Source organism: Lampetra fluviatilis, chromosome 33 (genome assembly GCF_964198595.1).
Source record: "Lampetra fluviatilis chromosome 33, kcLamFluv1.1, whole genome shotgun sequence".
Taxonomy (NCBI): Eukaryota; Metazoa; Chordata; class Hyperoartia; order Petromyzontiformes; family Petromyzontidae; genus Lampetra; species Lampetra fluviatilis.
The window spans coordinates 219,351-241,927 of NC_136307.1; the positions used below are offsets into that span (position 1 = coordinate 219,351).

General features: G+C 49.4%; 2 protein-coding genes across 2 annotated transcripts; both read left to right on the plus strand.

The window, feature by feature from the left end:
- Nucleotides 1-147: 147 nt before the first annotated feature.
- GTF2H5 (general transcription factor IIH subunit 5) lies at nucleotides 148-2,998 on the plus strand. Its single transcript, XM_078872171.1, has 2 exons — nucleotides 148-338; nucleotides 1,378-2,998. Exons 1-2 carry the CDS (start codon nucleotides 304-306, stop codon nucleotides 1,556-1,558), a joined length of 216 nt encoding a protein of 71 aa, XP_078728297.1. The 5' UTR covers nucleotides 148-303; the 3' UTR covers nucleotides 1,559-2,998.
- Nucleotides 2,999-4,342: 1,344 nt separating this feature from the next.
- On the plus strand, nucleotides 4,343-10,406 carry LOC144943864 (afadin-like). Its single transcript, XM_078871699.1, has 3 exons — nucleotides 4,343-4,433; nucleotides 6,856-7,039; nucleotides 10,363-10,406. Exons 1-3 carry the CDS (start codon nucleotides 4,344-4,346, stop codon nucleotides 10,404-10,406), a joined length of 318 nt encoding a protein of 105 aa, XP_078727825.1. The 5' UTR covers nucleotide 4,343.
- Nucleotides 10,407-22,577: the final 12,171 nt, after the last annotated feature.

The window sequence follows — 22,577 nt, forward strand, 5'->3', positions numbered from 1 at the left end:
CCGCCGAGCCCCTCGTGGCTCCCTGCGGACCGTCGCGAGAGTGCGGCCGTCGTTGTGACGCGCAGTGACGTCACTCACAGCCGCCATGTTGCGTGAGGAATCGCCGCTGGCGCGCGCCCCCACCCATCATGGCGGTGTCGCGTGGGGGATGACGCCACGCGCGCGGGGCCGTGTCCCGCCCTAAGATGTCCGCCGCCGAGCTCCGCCCTTCGCCTGCCGGGTTGCGCCGAGCGTCGTCTCTCGTCTCTCGCCTCCCTTCTGCTTCTGCCCGCAGCAGCAGCCGGAGCTGCCCGTTGAGCCGCGATGGTGAACGTGCTGAAGGGCGTGATCGTGGCGTGGTGAGAGAGGCACTGGGCAGGGGGTGGGGTGGCGTCAGGGGCGCATCGCCCCGCGGCCTCCATCGCGAGTCGAGCGGCGGGGCCTGGAGCCCGAGTAACCTCACGGGGTAACCTCACTGAGTAGCCTCACGGGGTAACCTCACGGGGTAATCTCACTCAGTAACCTCACGGGGTAAAACCACGGGGTAATCTCACTGAGTAACGTCACGGGGTAACCTCACGGGGTAATCCCACTGGGTAATCTCACGGGGTAATCTCACGGAGTAACCTCACGGGGTAACCTCACGATGTAATCTCACGGGTAATCCCACTGGGTAATCTCACGGGGTAATCTCACGGAGTAACCTCACGGGGTAACCTCACGGGGTAATCTCACGGGGTAACCTCACGATGTAATCTGAGTAACCTCACGGGGTAATATCACTGAGTAACCTCACGGGGTAATCTCACTCAGTAACCTCATGGGGTAATCCCACGGGGTAATCTCACTGAGTAACCTCACGGGGTATCCTCACGGGGTAATCCCACTGGGTAATCACACTGGGTAATCACACTGGGTAATCTCACTGAGTAACCTCACGGGGTAACCTCACGGGGTAACAATGCCACTGCATCATCCTACTTGGGTGTCTGCCACTGCTGCTGTGTGTTGCCTGAATCCTCCCGCGGTGAGAAGTCTCCACCAGTTTACGCGAACTCGCCACGTGGGCGAGATGTTAGCGACATCGCCCGGTGTGCAGGAGGTCGTGGGTACGGACGCCTGTTGTATATTTGGAGTTCGCATGTTCTCCCCGTAGTCGCGTGTATTCAATTGTATATATAGTTTAAATAGTTTAGTGTATCGAGGGTCCATAATGTTTGGGCTATTTTATCGGGGGACATCCAGAGCAACGTGGAATTTCTACCAATGGAGATATGAGCACCGCCAAATGCTCATTTGTGTTTTGGGTCAATGACATTCTGCCGTAACTACGGTGTAGATTAGGTTCCTTTGGCACTCTGCGCTGCAGTAGATTCACATGCGTTTTGTGTTTTTCAGTGATCCTCCCATGAAGCAGTTCCTGCTCTTTCTGGATGAAACCAATGCTCTGGGGAAGAAGTTTGTGATCCACGATCTGGACGAAACGCATCTGTTCATCGCGTCTGAGGTGGTGCCCATTCTGCAGGAGCGAGTGGGCGAGCTCATGGACCAGAACTCGTTCCCCATCACCCAGAAATAAAGTGTGCGCTCCTCCTCCACACGCGGGGAAGGCCAACCGAGGAAGATGTCTCCTGAAGATTATTTGTGCGTTTTCAAATCCAAGCATTTGACTGGCTAGTGTAAAATAAAAACATTTGGCTCGGCATGTGGAGTGTTTTGGCAGCGGAATAAAAAGCTTTTGAAATGATGTCTTCATTGACCGATCATATTGAGTGCTTTGACCCGTGCAGCGATTTGTAAACGTGTTAAATATGCCCAGGTGATGTGTTGCCTCACGTTAATACAGTCACCAGGAAACGCGTGGCGCTGAAACCATGGATTGTGGCTCATTTTAAATTACAGCTTTTTGGCTAAATGTGAAGGTAACTTCTCTGCTACAAAATGTAAAGTTGGGTGTAAAATATCTGAAACGTCAACTGAAACATTTACATAAGACTTGATGGAGGATACAATACGTTTGAGCATTTTGCTTTTTTATAGGTTGAACTGCACGTTTATATCAGTTGAGTGTTGTGCTGTCATGAGTTTGGCACTGCTGCATATGGCAGAAATATACATCACAAACCAATAATGCTGCAATAAACAAGTAATAAAGTATACAACTGAATGGTGCTGCCAATGTTCATCATGGTTGTAATTGACAACTTGTGTAGGTATTGAAAATACCATCGTGTGGAAGCCTGCATTTCGCACGATTTTATCCTTGCATGTGTATTCTCAAATTGATGAATATAACCCACTACTGTACCATGAAGAAACGTAAGAATTCTAGTACAATGGCTAACCTAACTTAATGCTGAAGTGACTACTATTTCAGTCTGTTTTACCACACTTGGGCACTCTTGATTTTTGCTTGGAAATTTTGTTTATGCCATTTGGGCAAAATGTAGCAAAACCGTTGCATTTGAACTGCTTTGTACAATCACACGGGAGAGAGGGAGAAACATGAACCACTGCTGTACAGTTTATACGTCATTCTTTTACAAAGTGTTGAATGCTTCAGCGGGGATTGTAAAAGTTAATGTTCCTTAATGCGGAGTGTTTTGATGAAACAGTATTGCAAATTTTCACTTCACAGCATTACACAGTTTCCCAGGTGTTTAGTGTTTCTGCCTGTCATTTATTTTTGGAATATTTTGGATCTGGACAATCTTTCCAACGACAGAAAACAAATAACAACTTAACCAATGTGTTAATAACGTTGGGAACACCTAACCACAGTCATTGAGTTACATCAACAACAGCAGTATACATTATTCCAGTGAGGGATTCATTTTAATGTCTGTTTAGTGTTCTGGTTAGTGTAAGTTGCTAGTCGTGGAGCGATTGGCTCTCATCCGTAAGGTTGCGAGGTTTAATCTCGGTTTGGGGTTGATTCCGCCTCGGGTTGATAAAATTGGTATCACGAGAGACGTGCTGTAAACGGATGATCACCGTCGTAATGGTAATTTGAATAATAAATTACATGTTTTGAGTTGCTTGTTTTGTGCGTTTTTTTAGCGACAGAGTCGTGTTCAGCTCTATGCAGAATTGCCACGTGAAAATTTGACTCATGTTATGCAATTCGGAAGGTTTTGATGTGTGTGTGATTGCATATAAGCGCTTTCAATGAACTGTCCATGAAGGTGTGTAAATAAATTTGAAGTAATATTAATTTCTTTTGATCTACACTGTAGCATCGGTTGTAAAGAAAGTCCATCGTTTTGCTGGCTAGGCATGCTTTGCAACATGCAACAAATTCGTGAAATTACTGGAAAAATAACCATGCTATATATGGGAGTCTGCAAATGGATGTGTTGACAGTAAAGTCTGCCAATGGATGATATTGAACCAGATTCGATTTTATTTGGCTACATAACTGTTCAAAGTGTTTTGCCACATTTCATACATGTGTTCAGTAGCTTTCAGCCATAATCTCCACAGAGACTCGATTCTGCACATCCATTCTCATGGATTGTTCTTCCCCGTCTCCGTTGTGAATAATGTATATTCACTACCTATCGGCAGTATTATTTACCGCAAAAAGCGTATTTTATCTGCACCTTCAAGTGACTGAAGTGAGTATAGGCAGCCTGCAGGTTGCCAGAGATGGTCCGATGTGCGCATGACGCGGAATGTGTCGATGTGATGATGAGTGGGTCACGCCGCGCTGCCGCCTGGGGGGCCTGAGAAGAGAAGGAATTCGGGGCGAGTGGGGGGCCCTGTGGGCCTCACGGGGGCTCCCCCTATTCTCGTGATGAACCTTACACACGAGGGTCCTCACGCGTAATGAACCTCACTCGCAATGAGCCTCACACAGAGACCCCCACTTGGTGATGACCCCCACTCTTAGTGATGACCCCCACACAGTGATCCGCAATCTTGTGATGACCCCACACGTGCACATGCACGAGCAAGCTGCGACGCTGTGGGTGCCGCGGGCAGGATACATGGGTGGGACAGGCGAGGCAGAGTGGGGTTGGTGGAATGGCGAGGGAGGGTGGGGAAGATGAGTCGAGTGGGGAAGGTAGGGACAGTGGCGTGAGGGTGTGGCAGCTGAAGAGAGGGTGGGAGGCAGGTGAAGAGAGGGGTGGGACCAGGTGAAGCGTGAGGGAGGCAGGTGGGCAGAGCGCGCGTTTGGGAGCAGTGGGGCCATGCGCGCCTCGCCGCACTGCCCTCGCCGCTGGCCCCGTCGTGAATCCGGGCCCCGTCGTGAATCCGGGCCCCGTCGTGAATCCGGGCCCCGTCGTGAATCCGGGCCCCGTCGTGAATCCGGGCCCCGTCGTGAATCCGGGCCCCGTCAGCTCGACTGAGTCACCGTGGCGATGGAGGCCGAGCGGGCGCGCCTGGCGGCCAGGATCCAGCGATGGAACGAGTCTTGCCTCGACCTCTTTGGGATGAGCGGCCCCGATGAGGTGAGACCGCTCCGTGGCACGGGCTCCCCGCGGTCTCGACAAACAGAATCGCACGAATTGTAACGACGAGGAGGAGGAGGCGGAGGCGGTGGTGGTGGTGGTGGCACCTGGGGTTCATTACTGACCGGCGCCTTCTGTGTGGAGTTTGTTTGTTCTGCTCTCGTTCTGCGTGGGGTTTCTCGAGGTTGTCAGATTTCCACTCACATCCAACCATAAGATGTAACTTGTAATAGGATATCTGGCCAATATCAGCTACATTGTATGTAACTGAGGAAACTACACAAACTCGTGAAGCTCCCTCGTCGTGGCGAGCAGACAGGCACCTCGCGCCTGAACCACAAAGTGCTGTCAGTGAGCAATACTACAATTGTATGTTCACGTGTTTTGTTGAGCCTCTGTATGTACAGTACTGTGTGGCTCTCATCATAGATCTGTCCTGGAATACACACGGGTTGTAAAGCCTAGAAAAGGGTTTTAAACGACGGCGAGAGCCTCCCCCGTGTGAGTTTAAATGCCTCTGGCGGGCAGGGAGCGGGGAGGGCGCGCCCCGGGCTCGCGGCCACGTCCAGGGTCGCCGTCATCTCACGCGAGAGCTGCCACCGTCACCCAGGGCAGTGGCCGCCCTCGTGACGGTGTAAGCCACACAAACAGCATCGCGCCTCCTGGCTTTAACCTTCTTCATCAAAGCCAATGGCGTAACCATCGACCGCTTCAGAACATCAACAAGCCGACGCGTAAGCCACAGTCGTGCGATCGTGGCCATGCGACCCAAACGATGGACTCCTCCACAGTAAACCACTGCAGTCTGCGCTCCTGCAACGGCGGAGAGACGTCAAGACGACACCAACTCTCTCTCTCCTGATGCGCCCTCGTCGTGGCTAGCAGACTGACGTTGCCATTTAGCTCCTGAACACATGAACCATAGTACCCCGGCTCTCGCACGATGTCCGCGATGCAGTCATTTTTAGTCTGTTGATGGTCGGCGATGGGGCAATCGACTCGTCTCGACGAGCTGTACTCACGATGATGCACCACCACGGTGCGTACGACCGTACGAGCGTTCAGGGTTTCAGCGCAATCGTCCTCGCTGCGTTTCAGCATCGCGGAGTGGCACCGATTTCGGATTGATTGGTACCCCAGTCGCGGAGTTAAGTTACACCCCTGGGAAAAAATAGTGTCCCAGAAATAAAATATTTTATTGCCTTGGCCAGTTTGTATTATTTTGTACCCCGGGGTACCGCCATAAGGATCATATTGCCGTACACAATAACATAGTTCAATTAAACCAGCATGAGTCATGATTGTTAGTACTGTATTATGTTTTTTATCCAAGAAAGCCTTACGGAATCTCAACTCTTTTCCAAGAGGGGCCTGCCACGTCTTGTCAGGAGGGGCGATGTTGCTATGTGTAAGCACCATTGACTAATTTGCAGGTAACAATTTCAGCATTGGGGGTGTTGGCCAATTCCAATTCTATGCTTTTTTATAGCGCTAAGATGGAACGGGAGTACCCAGAGGAAACTCGTGCAGGACGGGGGGAGAAATTACAGACTCCACGCAGAAAGATGTCACGCGAGTCCGGAATCTAACATCGGGGCCGTCCATAAATGACGTCACGCGATTTTGGACGATTTTTGACCTCCCCACCCTCGTCACACGGCGTCACAAAAAGTCAGACCCCCCCTCAAATATGACGTCACAAAGCTCTGCCCCCCCCCAAAACCATATTTCCATTTTGAAAATAAAACATGCTTCAAATCGCTTTAAACTATTGTCATTGTAGTGTGTATTTAATGTGGCGCTGCACTCTGATGTTGTAGGAGTGTTGTTATAACAATTCTATATTTATATAAAGTTGCGCATTTTGATGTGACGTCACATTTCTCAAACCCCCCCCCCCCCTCGTCACACATCGTCAGAAATGTCTGACCCCCCCCCCCAGGTGCGTGACGTCATTTATGGACGGCCCCATCCTCGCTAATTGCTACGAGGCTCACGCGTTCCCACCGAGCCACTCATCTAAATGTCAATGTTTATTATCATGCAGAGTGATATTCTGGCTCGAAGAGACTATGTAGGCATGAGATACATATAGAGATTGGGTATTGAAACTTTAAGGTTCATCATGGTGTACATTCTTTATGAATTAAAATGGAGATAAAAAAGTATTTATGTCCAAGAAAAGAAGAGGTCTATTGTCTTCAAGAGTCAATCGTTGCCGAGACAATCATTGGGGCTGTCCACGATGGAGTTGCTCTGCATCTCACCACGAAAAATGTCACCGCTGGAGAAACTTCACCTTCACACCGTGTGAAGAAAGGTCTGGTTGCACAGCCCATGTTTGCTGCCCGGCGAAGCTGCGCATATTGACAGTGCACACCTCCTCAATTGACACCGCCAAATGTGCCCCGTGTGTGTGCAGGCTCTGGAGTTCCATGCGGTGGTGCGGTTTCAAGTGCAGGCCGAGGGGGCCGTGGGCAGGGTGCACAGCACGTGCGTGCGCGTCACGAGCTCCAGCAGCGCCGTCGATGTCCTGCGTGCCCTGGAAGAGAAGCTGCAGACTCCTCTCGACTCCTACGGCATTTTTGAATTGCTCCCTGGCAAAGGTGGGCAAATTCCCGCTTCAGAGACGAGCTGCAAATTAGTGTTGCTAAGTTATGTTTTAACATTTATAATTAAGATTTAAAAAGTATACAACACATTCTTACAACTGCACACGTTTGATATTACAGAAATGTTTCAAATGTGGTGAATTGCAGTTTGATTACGTTGATTTTATATAAAACCTGAAAATGTGCAGATTACTAACGTTCTCATACAGATACTCACTTTTCGTTAGCAGATTATTTCGCTACACATATTTTGTCTTCAACTTCATATTCCACGTTCACGTTTCATCAGTACAGTGCAAACTTGCGCAATGCAGCTCCTGACAGCATGCAGCACCTCTGGCAGGGCGAGTGGAATTCATTTCGCCGCGTTGCTCGGAGCAGCTAAAAGCGAGTCGGCCCAGTTTAGCTGCCGGGCAAGTAGCATGACTACACGGCAGCCTCACCAGGATTACCGGTCACGTGGCGGCTGCCTTACACACAGATTTGGCAGAACGGCGTTAATTAGCCTTTGAATGGTGTCAGATAGTGTAAGTGTGCCTGATGGGTGTGTCTACGCAGTGTGTGGCACGGACACTGCTTCTCGTGCCTTGCTGTTCTTGCATGGCTGTTGTAGAGACCGGAACCTCAGGGATTGCAGAAGCAAACATTTCCATCTCTGGCCAATTTTGTGGATTATTTTCTAAATAAGAATGCACTTTAGCTCTTAGTCATAACACGATTATTCCATAAGGCTTTAATCCACAGATTTTAGCCATATACAATTTTAAAATATTTAAACTATGTTTTATTGTGATGATTGCGAGTGTTTAGTTCTTGTGCGATGGAAGCTGCAGGTTGACGTGACGATGCCTCGTGTTAGGGGAAAGCAGCGCAGTGACGGCAGGTTAATGGAACTCGCGCGCTTGTGCACCGCAGGTGAGCGGCGCTTGGGACTTGCTGAGAGACCACTTTTGTTACAGCTGGCCTGGAACCCCAAAGGTCACCATGGGAGCTTCATTCTCAAACCAACTTCCTCGTTACCTGCCAAGGTACTTTAATTCTTATTCAGTGAGGAAAGCCTGATTGATTCTCACGATTATTTTTCAGGAGGGCCCTGTCAAGTATGCACAGTAGGGGATGATGTTGCTATGATGTGTAATCCCAATTGAGTAATTTGCAGAGGTGATTGTTCAGCATTTGGATGTTTTGGCCAATACCAGTTACACTGTGTGGTGTTTTAGTTATGGCAGGAAGCCGGAGAACCCAGATGAAACCCATGCAGAACAGGGGGAGGAAATAGAAACTCCACACAGAAAGGCACCCGAGTCATGAATCATTGCCACCCACTCTACAAGAAGGAGTTGTACCGAATACTCAGTGAATTGCCACACTCTGAGAAGGATTCAAAATGACAGTGGTTGGGACAGAAAAAATCTGATATGTTAAAAGTGAAAATAGAAGACGAAATGGGGCACTGTTTAAGCTGTAGGAGCAGTAGATAAGGTCTTGACATTAACGTTCGCTACTGGGGATGGCCACAAGGAACAGCAGCAGAGGAAGCAGGCTGAGTTGGCAGAGCCAAGGCAAGGGATGAGCGATATACAGAAGCAGGCAAAATAAGAATTCGTGTTTAGGTGGTTTAACCAGGTTTTTTTTTATCGGATATAAACCGCACGACTGAGCAAGCTCATTGAGAAACTGGAGTCAGGAGAGGGAAAGTAATTTGCAAAGCTAAGCAAATTGAATGTGGAGCGAAAAGTAACCTAAGAAACGGTTTAAACGAAGCTAAACAGTGGAATCTACGTAGGGGAATCTGAGTTTGTGCTATGAATGCCAAGCTATGGACATAATATATATGTGTAATACTGAACTCTATTATACATTTTACTTTGGGTAGTTTTTAAGTTACGATAATTGTTGTTACGTTTTTAATTTACATCGGGTGATATGTGAAAGTGGTGAATGTGTGAGGGAGGAGGGTTGTGAGGAGGCTGGCTGTGACAGTGTTTGTCTGGACATCTTTGACAAAGAGCTTTATAGCTCATCGGATTCCTCCAGTATGAATACATATTCTAATTCTCATGATATTCTGATTTTGATTGTCGAGACGGGGAGTGAGGGAGCGGGTGGAGGTTTCTCATTGGCTCGGTTTTGATTGCACAGATCGGGCAATGCCCATTGCGTCACGGGAAGTGTCGCCAAAAGAGTTAAAAGCGGCTCCAGTGATGCGACGTTTTTTTGTCGGTCCCTTGTGAAGTCCTCAGTGCCTTGCCAACAGTCTGAGCGATCTGCCAAGTCAAGTTGCTCAACAGTGTAATATGGATATGTCTTAAATGTCCCATGAGACTTTGCTGACTAATTTCCTCCTGATGGAATTGACATCGGTGTGCTGTTGTGATGCAGCCTCGACTGATGTTTTACGTTGGCAGGGTAAACAACTCTGTGCCCATTTAAACACTTGTGATGAGAATGGCCTTGAGATTACCTCTGAAACACAGGGACACACAGGGGGTGCAGCAGCAGCAGAAACCACCCTCCCCTGAGCTCACAGCACACGCCATACCGGCCCGACGAGTTCTGGAAACACTTGCAGCCAATGTTTTTATCAACCCATCACCTGCGTGCTACCTTGAATGATGTCAATTCATTTCAAGATCATGTTCATTTAGTACTGATGCATCTAAATCATTTACCCCCCAGTTGAATGTAGGTTTTGTTGTTAACTTTCCTCGTCATTGTTGACTTCCTAGAGTCTTTAGTAGCAGCACAACAGATTTCTCGATGTGCGCAAGTGGAATGCCGCAGGGTATGTGTGACGTGAATTAGTGTGTGGGAGTGCAAGTATGTGAGTGTATGTGAGACTGTGTGAGTGGCGCACTTGTCCTCACCGTCTAGTGAAGCTATTAGGGGGATCTTTGTATTTCTGAGTGGCTATTTTCTGAATTGGTCCCGAGCCTCCCGTAGGTCAACTCGGCCTTTACAAGGTGGTACCTGGTGTGCAGTGTAAAACATTGACACTCGGGAGACAAAGGCGGTTGGGCGTGGTGCTGGCCACCTCTTGTGCTGTGCCAGCCCTCATAGGTGTGCACCTCACAGCACTTGACCTAACAGACTGTGAAAGCTGAACAGGGGATCTTTGTCTTTTGTGCATGCATGGGTGTGTGAGTGAATGTCGAGGTGTATAGGGGGAGTGATATGGTAATGGTGAGCGCACTATGGCCGATTGTTATGTGAACGTCTCTCAGCATAGCCGGCCCAGGTGAGCAGCTGGTGAGAGGCGTCAGCACCGGCCACGGCGCCGTGCGTGACCCTCGTGTGACCCTCGTGTGACCCTCCAGACGCAGTCCTCCATGAGCACTGCCCATGGCAGCCGAAACAGTGACACGACGAGAGGGGAGACGTGCTGTGTGTGTGTGAGGGAGACGTGCTGTGTGTGGGTACGCAGGTGTCTGTGGAGGTGCACGTAAGTGCGTGTGTAAGTGTGTGCTTGTGTATGCTTCTCAAAGCGAGTCTCTAGAATCTGCTTCTTTATTTGTTGCAAACGTGATTTGGTAACCAAGGCCTGGGAAACTGATGTCACGATAATGGCCATATTGTGAAAAATAATGCAGCAGCTGTAGTAAGCACACACATTATCTGGCTTGTCAAGTTTAAATTGTCTTGCCTGCTCTTGTGCAGAAGGTATGTCTTTAGCTGTGTCGTTTAATGCAAAAAGTTGTTCAATGTTGTTGTAGTTGATGGTTGTATTCACTCAAAGAGAAAATATCTATTCTGCCAGGTGGACGGTTGTGAAAGCCCGAGTGACCAGGTCAGAGACAATGACCAGGATTCCTTGCAGAGCCTCAAGAATTCCTCCGGTACAACCGCACACTCTCTGTGCACACAGTTCACCCTCGCTCCTTGCACATTAAACACTCACGCAGAGTGGCACATACCGCACGTGTACACACCGCACGTGTACACACCGCACGTGTACACACCGCACGTGTACTCACCGCACGTGTACACACCACGCTGCATGGCCATGGTGAAGCTCAGCAGCAATCGCTCTGTGAACTCTGAGAGCAGCAGCTGAGCCTGGTGACCATGGAGTGGGTCCACCACCCTCGCTACCCACATACACCAGGGCTGACGACCAGCTCCCCCCCCCCCACCCTCCCTCCCACCGTCACTCAATGTGGCGCTTTGATGAACTGGCTTCTGGGTTTGCCTGGAGCTGCTGCTGCAGCTGCCAAAGATTTTATTTGGTTCAAGTTGAAACAGGTTGACAATGGTTGCAGCTACTGCCAGGAATTATAATTCACAAATGCCGCCATATCTACGTAATAATAAATTTGACATCTCCGGTGTAGGCACCTACATTCAATGTTTACACATTTAAAGTACCGTTCATGGCTGAAATAGGTTTATTAGAGTTAAACATTTGAAGCCAGTTAATTAGGATGAATTAATTTTCTGATAAATATAAAGTCTTGATCTCTGGGTGTAAGTCATCAATTACGAAGCCTTAGTTCCCTTGCTGCAAATTGTAGGCGCTGTGTGTGGAGAAACCAGTAAGGACACGTTTGGATTTATCGGTTTTCATTTATTTAATGGAGTAATTGCACTGTTATTACATTTGATTACTATGCCATGTGGAGGTAGCGTACATTACACAGTGGTATAGTCACAACTAAATATTTGGTGATGCTGCTGCATTGGCAGTGGTGCACAAATAACAAAAAAAACACAACTCAACACAATCGTAAATACCACTGCCTTAACAAGATAAAGTATATAGCAATGATCCTTCTTAACAGCACGTAGAGAGACCAGAGAGGTAGCGTGGTTAGTCATAGCAGGGTTTATATAGTGATAGAAACGTATTAACCAGGGTTGTCTGTCGGATTTGAACCACAAACCTCTGCAACACGCGGAAGGTATGCTACCCCTGGGTCCAATTGTTGCTGATGACCTGCTTTTCTATCTACGTGATATTCTATTCCTACAAGCGTCCTGATGTTATGCATTCGTGGCAAAAGTCCTCAGCGACTGCCTCAAAAAGCGATAAATAGGTTTTCATCACTCTATTTAACTCACTCCCAAAGTATAGCTAGCCCCTTTAATTTATCTAGTGGCTGATCTCCTGTCTCCTTCCTGTATCTCTGCTCTGAGTTTAAACTGGCCTTCAAGTTGCCTTCACGGCTGTGTTCAGCCCATTGAGCGACTCTCTGGGTCTCACTCATCACCCTCCAACCCAATGAGCTCCAACCCCACTCTGTATCTCACAGTTTTGCCGCGACAGCTTCTACAGGTCACCCCAGGTGAGAGGTCACACTCACTGTAGACGTCACACTGCGGGTGCGTCCTAGTGGATATGTAGACGTCACACTGCGGGTGCTTCCTAGTGGATATGTAGACGTCACACTGCGGGTGCTTCCTAGTGGATATGTAGACGTCACACTGCGGGTGCTTCCTAGTGGATATGTAGACGTCACACTGCGGGTGCTTCCTAGTGGATATGGAGACGTCACACTGCGGGTGCTTCCTAGTGGATATGGAGACGTCACACTGCGGGTGCTTCCTAGTGGATATGTAGACGTCACACTGCGGGTGGTTCCTAGTGGATATGTAGACGTCACACTGCGGGTGCTTCCTAGTGGATATGTAGACGTCACACTGCGGGTGCTTCCTAGTGGATATGTAGACGTCACACTGCGGGTGCTTCCTAGTGGATATGTAGACGTCACACTGCGGGTGCTACCTAGTGGATATGGACGCATCCATGTGGCCCGGTGTGGTCACCATCTGGGTGCATTTGGTTAGTTCCGCAAATTAGGTGGCCTCAATCAAAATTTCCAAATCATCCGAATAATACTTTAATGGGGGGTCATTTTGATGGTAGTTGTAGTGATAGTTTTGGAGAGTGTGGCATGACATATACCAATGGTTTGATATGGCACAAAGCTGAATGCACCATCACCATCCCAGCGTGGCTGAATAAGTGACTCTGAGTATGTCCGATACCACGACATTTCACAAGTGTTTTCACCTTGTCAAGAAGCCTGCACAAATTATTATTTTTACCTGCATTCTTACCCTAATGGGATGACACACGATGCCCAAGTGAAAATCCACTTCCAGGTTATACTAATTATTACCCCATATTTAAACTCTCTGAAATGCATGCACGACATCGTGGAGCTGCCCATCCATGTGCATTCCTTCCTTTTACCCCAACCAGGCCACCTTGAGCTTGGTCCAGCAGTTAGCACAATTGGCCATCAAACACAACAAAGTAATCTCTAACAACCGCTAACTCTGTTTCTCAAGGGTTCACAAATATGCTCACTCTCCGTGTGGCTTTGCGGTGCGTACAGTATTCATAACAATTATGATAAACGCCGTCGTAAATTATTAACCTGACGATGGCGCGGGTGACCTCGCGACCGACCGAGTGCAGGCAAGGCCATTCTGCAGCTGAGGAGGAGCCTCTCGGGGGGCAGCCAGAGGGAGAGGCGAAGGTCTTGGGGAGAGAAGGTGACGCCCCCCGTCACGCGACAGAGCTCGTATGGGCCGACGAGCACGCAGCAGCAACAGCAACAACAGCAGCAACAACAGCAGCAGCAACAGCAGCAACAGCAGCAGCAACAGCAGCAACAGCAGCAGCAGGGGGACTGCGAAGGCGGAGATGTGGAGGGCACTGAGCAGTGCTTGCCCTACCTCGTTGACGTGACTCCAGGTGAGCGCGGCCATGGCATAGACGCCGGTGGTTCTGCTGCCCGTGCCTTGTAATCCAGCACTGAAGGCAGTTCGGGTTGATGGATTACACCAAAAATGTTGTGAAACTCCCTTCTTGTGTGCGTTGCGGAAGTTCCATACTCTGGTTTTCCAGGACATGGTGGTACGGTAAAAATATGGACTTCATCTGCTCTTTCTGTATGGGATGGTGTGTTTATCCCCTGCATCAGTGGGTTTTCTCTGGGTGCTCCAGGATTCCTCCCACAAGTAAGCACGAATTAATTGGCCGATAACACCGTCGTATGTAGAGCACCGCAAAGTTTCTCTCTTTCAGAGCGAGTGAATCCTGTGTGGCGGTGGCGGCGTGGTACAAGTTGACATTATTAGTGTTGTTCGTAAGAGGGAAGCATAACGCAAAATGGAGAAAAAATGTAATTAGTGAAATAATTTTAATGCAGATTTCTATAAAAAAAAATCTTTCCATATCCTTGGTGACAGTGGCCTTTAATCGATGTTCTCCATCTCTCGTCCCTCCAGCGATGAAATTGGCAAAGAAATTACCAACAACTTGAACTCATTAACAATGCAAGACAGATGACAATTTTTTTCTCACGTCTGTGTCTCTCTAGGAGGATCTCAACGCATTTTCTTTCTGCATTGTGAGGAGACGGCCATTGGCTGTGAACAGCACCAAGACCGATGCATTCAGGTGAGCGTCGTTCCGGCTGTATCGCCCTTACAAAGATCCCCCGTATAGCCCTAACATCCTGTTGAGGCAAGTGCTGCTAGCGAGCACCTATGAAGGCCAGCACGATACACGATGGGTGGGTGGCTAGCACCACGCCCAGCCGCCTTTGTCTCCCTAGTGGTGACATTTATCCTGCACCAGTTACTCATTTCTTTAAGGCTGAGTCGACCTAGGGTAGGCCTAGGACTGGTTACGATAATCGTCACTGGTGTTGGCCCTGAGCGGGAATCGAACTTGGGTCGCCATATTTGTGGGAAAGTAAATTAACCATGACACTACCGCACCCCAATATATACATACACAAAGACAAAGATCCTCTGGATAGCCTTACCAGACTGTTGGGGCAAGTGGTTTCATCGAGCGCCTACATACATACAAACATACAAGTACGAATGCTCACGAAAATATTTGCATGAATCAAGGTGGGGTACTACATTCAGGTTGCATTCCCAATCAGTAAAAAAAATAGTCCAGACTTCATCTCAAAATTTGATGTCATTGATTTGACATTCTGCACCATGAATGCAAACACGATGTTCATACAAATATTAAATCCCTACTTGTTTTTTATGGGTTCCCCTTTTTTACAGCATAATAACTGCATATCGTTTCTCTATAAATTTCAATTGCAGGCTGTGTCTGTGAAACACAGCACCTTCCTTTATGATAGTCTTGTGCTGTAAGAATGACACAAATATAAATTATAATTATTTTAACAATGTGTGCTGCTGTACTGTGTATGTTTTATGACTCTATGAGATGCAGGTGTATGGGCCTGGTATTGGACCTCGCCACTGCTTTGTCCATAAACAAGATGGGGTGGTGACCCTGGTGCCATGCGTACCACTGAACAACCTCACTTACGTGGATGGGCGGCCAGTCCATGAACCTGTGGTGCTGCACAATGGGAACACGGTGCGCCTAGGGTCGGGCACTCTCCTGCAATTTGTGTACGGACCTGGCTCCATTCTGGAACAGGAAATGATGGCCTTTGGAAACACGGATTTCACAGCGTCAGGGCCTATGGTGGCTGGCTTCGAGCACAACGAGCTGGGATTGAGGATACCTTCAACGGAAGCAAAAGTGGATGTGCATAGACCACAAGCACAGCCCTCATTGCCGCAAGGGCATCGGTACGGGTCTGTGGGAATTGAACAAAGCGAAATGCGACAAGCGAAGGGGGCATTCGTGGAAACAGCACCCAGAGCTGTTGCCGCTGGATTCTGCTTCTCAGAATCAGCCGTGAGCGCGGTGGCTTCGGGAGTCTCACAGCCCGAGCCACGTCCCTGGGAGCCCAGTCTAGGCCCAGGTTTCAACCAACAAGGCCTGGGGGGATCAGAGAGAGCCAGAGCCAGGACCAGAGCCCTGGAACAGGGGGATCATCTCAGCAAGCCCTTGTCAGGACCAGAGCACAGCAAAGTCCAGCTCAGGTGAGAAGTAACATGCACCCGGACATTTTATATCTTTGTTTTTGTAAGGACATTACGCAGATGCACGACAAAGTCAATGCGCTCGAACCAACACCATTGGAGCTAAAATGCAGTTTCTAAATTATCTGGCTTACACCGATACCTTAATGTGAATGTAAAAAAAATAAACCCGTACCATTCGATAAATGCATCCCGGTGTTTTTGTTTCAGGAATGCCTTGACTTCGGAGTTATATCAGAAACAAGCTGCATTTGAATCCATGTCTGTGGAACAGGTAGAGCTCCCCAACCTTCTAACTGATGGCATTCACCCTCTCCTCCCGTCTCGGGCCCTGTGCTTATATCACCTTGAGTCTCAGAGAGGTTCCTTTCTTTTGTTGCCTTTCATAAAAAATAAGAATCTATAAACGTATTCATGGCTTAAATGTTTATGGTGATTAAATATCAATCAATCGATATAACTCGGCCATAAACACTGGAATGTAAATACCACTTCGTCACGCACGTGTTGGCAATGACCTGTGCTGTCTCTGTTACCAACAATAAGGACAAAGCATCACTCAGCCAATGCAATTTATTTCAGATGTTCCCTCAGCACGTGAGTACGGCCCCTAGACGTTGTCTAATGTAGCACCTGCGTCTCTGTCACACACACAGACACAGGAGTCAGTGTCGTTGTCGTTGTTAGACTCGTGGGGCAGGACATTGTCTGTGGCCATCCACCTGATTGGGTCCACGGTAACGCGCGGTTGGATTTTTAACGACCACCGGGCCCGGCTCCAGCTGCTCACGCATGGGGGGCAGCAGAGCTGTTGTGGGGGGGCCACCGGTGCAGTGATTCACCACTAAGCAGAGTGACCTTGGGAGGAGGGAGGGGGGGTGACAATGAGGACATTTGGCAGTGCAGGCTTCCCCCCAGCACCACAATGACAGCGCCGGCCCCGACGACGACCACGCATGGGCACTGTGCTCGTTCAACGTGGCCCTGCGTGCTTGATGAGACAGGGGTACGCTCGTGTGACGCTGTGCACTTATAGTTTGTCCTTTGTGAGCAGGAAAACAGAGAGAAGCCTTCCTCATCTACATCAGAAGGGTAAGCCACCATATTCATAGTTATTTAAATTACTGCACTGTGATGAAGGTCATCGTTTATAGTGATTTCATTTCTTTATAAGAGACATATAGGCATGGGGTTGAATAATGGTTGCATTGCAGTGGAGTATACGAGCTGTACGTCCAGAGTTGTAGTCTTCAGTCTGATGCCAGACTATATCCGCTTTATTCACCGCTGAGTGATTTGCTACCATGGCATGGCGATGCTTGTTGAGTGCGATGGAGGCCGAGTGCTGAACATAGTGGCGTTTCTGCTGCAGGACGCTGCAGCGACTCCACGCCTACGAGCTTTGCCTCCCCGTCTACGTGGAGGTCTCCTCCAACGGTGAGGACTCCTGCAGCCGCGGCCATCATCGCGGTCTCCTTTCCTCACTCTCCCTCTGCTTCGCTTTCCTCTTCGTGGGGGGGGGGGGCGCTCCCATGACCACTCGCGGCCCTCCCTCCATCCCTCTCCTTGCCGACTCGCACCACTCACCGGCACCTTGGTCGCCTTCCTTCCTGGCCGGCTCTCATTACTGCCGCCTGGAAGTGGGCAGTGGGCGCCCTGCACACAATGTGACCCACTCGTTGCAGAGGTTCGTGGTTCGAGCCCGGCGGCCGCCCCGAAATGATTAGGAGGCCATTGTGTTCCGGCATCATGGTTCAAATTTGCCAAATTCTAATATTACACCACAAATTACTCGATTGGGATTCCACACAGCGGCAATGATCACCTCCTCCTGGCAGAGGTAAGGCACACTGGTAATTTATATTTACCAAAGTCAAACTTGCACCTGTTGTTAATAAAGTTGCAAAAATCCGGTCTCACACGCCGGTTTGCAACACACACCACCAATGTTGGCATTTAAATACAGGGGAAAAAGTGTGTCTGATAATCCAGAAAAAACTGTATATATTTGTCTTTTATATAATCTCATTGATAGTCTGTAGGCAGTCGATGTATGTGGTCAATGGTAGATAACAAAAGGCAGAAAGATGAAGATGTTGGATTATTTGAACAAAGGGAGAAATTGTGACATCAAGAGAATGACAAATGCCAGGGAAAGTTGCAGAAGAGAGTGCAGGCTGTTTGACTTGTGCCCAGGGCCTGTCAATAGCCACGCATTGCATTGGGATGTTGACGTCATGTTCCATTCGATGTTGCTTTTCAATGTGTTGCCTGGATGATGACATGTCTGTAATTGAATGGCAGTAGCACTCGCCACGTGAAGGTTGCCACTTCCCCCCTCCACCCCCTGCTCTTCTATCACGAGGCCTGTGACCTCTGTGCTTTGCCAATGGAATTTTCAGCCGAGGAGGAGTTCCTGGATGCGGTGACCTCTACCCCGTTGGACATCCCGCCCACGTTCAGCCTGGGACCGGCCTACACCATCTACTCTGCCTGCCGTTTCCTGCTGTCCAGCCAGGGCAGCTGCTCCCTGCCCTCACAGCAGCAGCAGCGGTGGCGGCACCAGCATATAGCGCATCTCACAGAGGGAGCGGCCTCACGCATAGAGGGCACAGTACAGGTGGGCATGGGCACGCGACTGTGCTGTGTCTGTGCATAGCTTCACACGCACACTTCACGGCACCACAGTCACACAAAAAAGAACATGTGACAATCACACAAACAGGAACATTCCGTGGGCACTAAGGCCTTGATTTCAACTGGAGAAGTTCTGGATTAATTGGGAGCATGAGAGATTGCTTTCTAATCACAGTCCACTGCTAGGTTTAGTTTTTATATGATCTTGTTTTTTTTGTGACCAAGATGAAGACCTGAAGCTAGATGGTTGAATTGTTGTCGGGTTTGGCAGAAGGAGGTGATGGTGACGAGGTAGTGGTGGTGTCGGCGGCATCGGCTGTGTTGGCTGCTTGGCTTCCTTGCCTTTTTCCTGTTTGTCATCATTTGAGAGTGATTAATTTCATTATTTGGCGGTCAAATGTCTCCTCTGCCAATGTGCTGCAATTTTGACTGCGTTATCCACAAGTGGGCGCTGCAGCATCTTGCATGCCTGCCACTGGCTGTTTTGTGTGTGCATGTGTGCATGTGTTCACGTTCAGGCCAGTGGACGGGACATGATGGTGAGCGGTTTCTGGATGGCCAACACCTCAGAGTTGCTTCACTTCTTGGAGCAGGATGGTGACCTCCGCCCTCTCACGCTCCCAGCACAGGAGATGCTGTCCTCCGCCGTCCACACAGCATTCAGGTCCGCAATTGGCCTCCGTGCATTTTGACCACGTGACTTTGAATTCTGGTTCATTTAATGCATTTTTACTTTTTGTTCATTGAAATTTAAAATTTGCAGAGGGCCCCATATCTTAGCCTGCTGCATTTCCCTGTGCCTCATGTGATCTGTGACTCACATAAACACATCAGGGCTTTCAGTCTTATAAAATTGGTCAAATATAACGCATGCAGAGCTTTGTAAATCCATTGTTTAACGAAGGCCACCCCATGCCGTGTTTGCCATTGTGGTTGTTTGAGTAGACTTCATCGCGCTGGTTGGTGCGAGTTAGTTAAGGGGTTCCCAGATCTGGTTCGGATATCGCTCACCACTGACGCTAACCATGGGCAGGAATTAACCTCGGCTTGCTAAGTTCATTGTGCAGTGCAATAGCCACTGCTTCACTGCTCCACCCCCTCCAGCCTTGACCCATGTGTGCACTGTGTGCTGTGACCCACAGCAACCTGGTGGAGTGCTTGAAGACGGAGCTGAGTGTGCGCCTGCCCGTGTTCCTGCAGGATCCACAGACCCTGACCGCTGGGGCACCTCAGATAGGTGAGGTCTCACGCTAAACTGGCAGGGATGTGACGACATGCCACCCGTGACAATCGGTAATGCCACATGCTATCAAAGTGGTAACACGTGTTTCACGATTTTCAAACTTAGAGGGTTGCTTCTCTCATCTCCTTTCGTCTCTGCTTGACCGCTTCACGCGGTGCTTGTGAGCAGGTCCAGTGCTGTCTCTGCTGACGGAGGTGATGTCAATGCTGAGGACGTTCAAAACCAACCCCGCGCTGCTGGTGCAGATATTTGCACGCGTGTTCACGCTCATCACGGGCTGGCTCTTCAACTCGCTGCTCTCCGACGTGGACCTGGGCCTGCGCTCGCGCTACTGGGCCACCACGCTGCAGCGCCGCCTGCTGCCCCTGGCGCGCTGGGCCGAGGGGCAGGGCCTGGAGCGGGCTGCGGCCTGCCACCTAGCACACATCGTGCAGGTCACAGCAAACGCACTGCATGGACAAACATGTCCTCTATTAGCACAGAGAAGAATCACCAAGCATCAGGGCTCTCTCACAGGATGATTCTGTATTGGGATGTTTGGCCAGTTTTACTCGTGGGAGAAATTCAGAATTCCCCAAAAAAATGCACCAATATTCTTGAAACATTCCCAGATGTTTCAGGTATTCAGTTGCCCATCATAGCCCATCACATCATCTCACCACACCATTAGATCCAGATCCCAGTTAAAATGAAGCGGCCATTAAAATGAAGAGCATAATGGCAGGCAGTCACGTGTTGCTGTCCGTCCCAGTTGCCCACGAGGGTTGGGGTTACAATCGAAAATGCTGCAGCAACATTGCCAGCAACAATTTCCCTAAAAATGCCTCGACGGATCCATGGCCTTTAACGCAAAGTGGTGAGCGCTGGTGGAGCGTGCCACGCACGTGTTGTTTGTACGTCGCAGATGTAAATCACCTTGGCCGGTAGCAACTCCCAATAGCCACTAAAGAGGTCATCTTTGAGCGACATCTCCCATGTAATCGTGAGTGATTTCACACGAGAGATATTTAAAATTGATGATCGGTGCATAATGAAATGTACGTGGTCGTTTTGACCGAGGGCACCACGTCAGTGCTTGTCGACGGCATCGAGGCATTAACAGTGAGTGCTTGCACGGCTGCAGGCCACGGAATTGCTGACCATGCGCAAGTACGAAGTGAGCGACGTGCGCGAGATCCTCGTCACCTGCTACCGCCTCAACTCGCTGCAGATGCGGGCCCTGCTGGAGACCTACCAGTACGCGCCCGACGAGCCCAAGATACCGCAGGCAAGAGGCCTCGCCGTGTCCCCACAGCCGGCGCGGTGCTCGGCTCGTCTGTGGCGAGGATACAAAAGAACCGCGTGGTTCTCACTCGTGCTCTGTGAATGCCCCACACACGCCTGGCATTCCGCCGCTTCAAGGATGTTCCTGGTTCCTCTCCCATCTTAATCGCAATTTGATGCTGAGCTCTCGATTCTTTATGATAACTTCTTTTGCAATTGCTTTTGACTCGTGTATCAGTGCCTGTTTACATATTTGTATAAGTCACCTCATATCTGTTTAATGTTAATTATGTTCTTGTCAGTCTAAAACTATTCTGAGCAAACTTAAGTTTTTATTATTTATCATTCATGTTTATACAATATTTTCAATATCTCATGTGGCTTGGTTATTTTGGCACCAATTTCGATTTCCTTCATTGCTGTACTTTGGTTTTTTGAATTCTCATCCTGGTCTCTTAAGTTCTTATCTCATTATCAAATAAACTTGACTTGAAAGAATAAAGGATTAGGCACTTGAATGACTAAGCAACAGTCTGCACAGACAGGCCTGTAACCTGCTTGCTGTGCTGCCACTGGATAGCCCTGCAGCTTGGGAATGTAGTGCTCATGATGTGCGCTGCACAACCAAAGCCCTGGTTTACAGGGGTGCACCACCATCGACACAGGGATATGACATTCAGCTCCGAGAAAAAACTTTTTACGTGAACTTGGTGCGTGCACGCATCTGTGTACATGCATCTATTGCACATGCATCTTGTGCACACGTGTGGGTATGTGTCTGAGTGTATCCACGTGTGTATGGACATGCATGTGTGTTTGCGCTCCCAGGAGGTGATTGAGCAGGTGGTGAGCATGACGCGCGACACGACGGACGCGGTGTGGCTGTCCCAGCTGCAGGAGGTGAGTCGCCTCGAGAGCCTCGAGCTGCGGCTGCCCTTCCTGGTGCCCGGGGACGGCTACGCCTGCGAGGGCCTCGCCGCCATCCCTGCCGGCCTGCACCACTTCCTGCAGCCCCTGCTCCTCGCCGGTAAGTACGCACACATGCCCGCAGAACCAGTCCTCGGTCTCCCCTCGGTTGACTCGGCTCAAATGAGTACCTGGTGCGACGGGTAAACATGGCCACTTGAGAGACAAAGGCGGCCGAGTACCGTGCTGGTCACTAACCCCGTCATGTGCCATGCTATCTTTCATGAGTGCTCACTAACAGCACTTGCCCCAAAAGTCTTAAAGGCTATACGGGGGATCTTTATCTTAGCGTGTGGTTGGGTGTGAGGAGGAGTACCTCTCGCTGTGACGCTGTGACGCTGTGACGCAGGGCTGTGCAAGCTGCTCCCACAGCCGTGGACGGGAACCTGGACCGTCTTCTTCTCCGGCGACTCGGATCGCCGCTCCGCTGCAAACTCGCTGTCCGAGGTGACACGTGCAGTTCACACGCCTTTATTCACGTGAATGTCCATGCTCGTACGTGCACAGAAGTGCAGTTCATGTCCCCACCCATAACAACATCTGTGA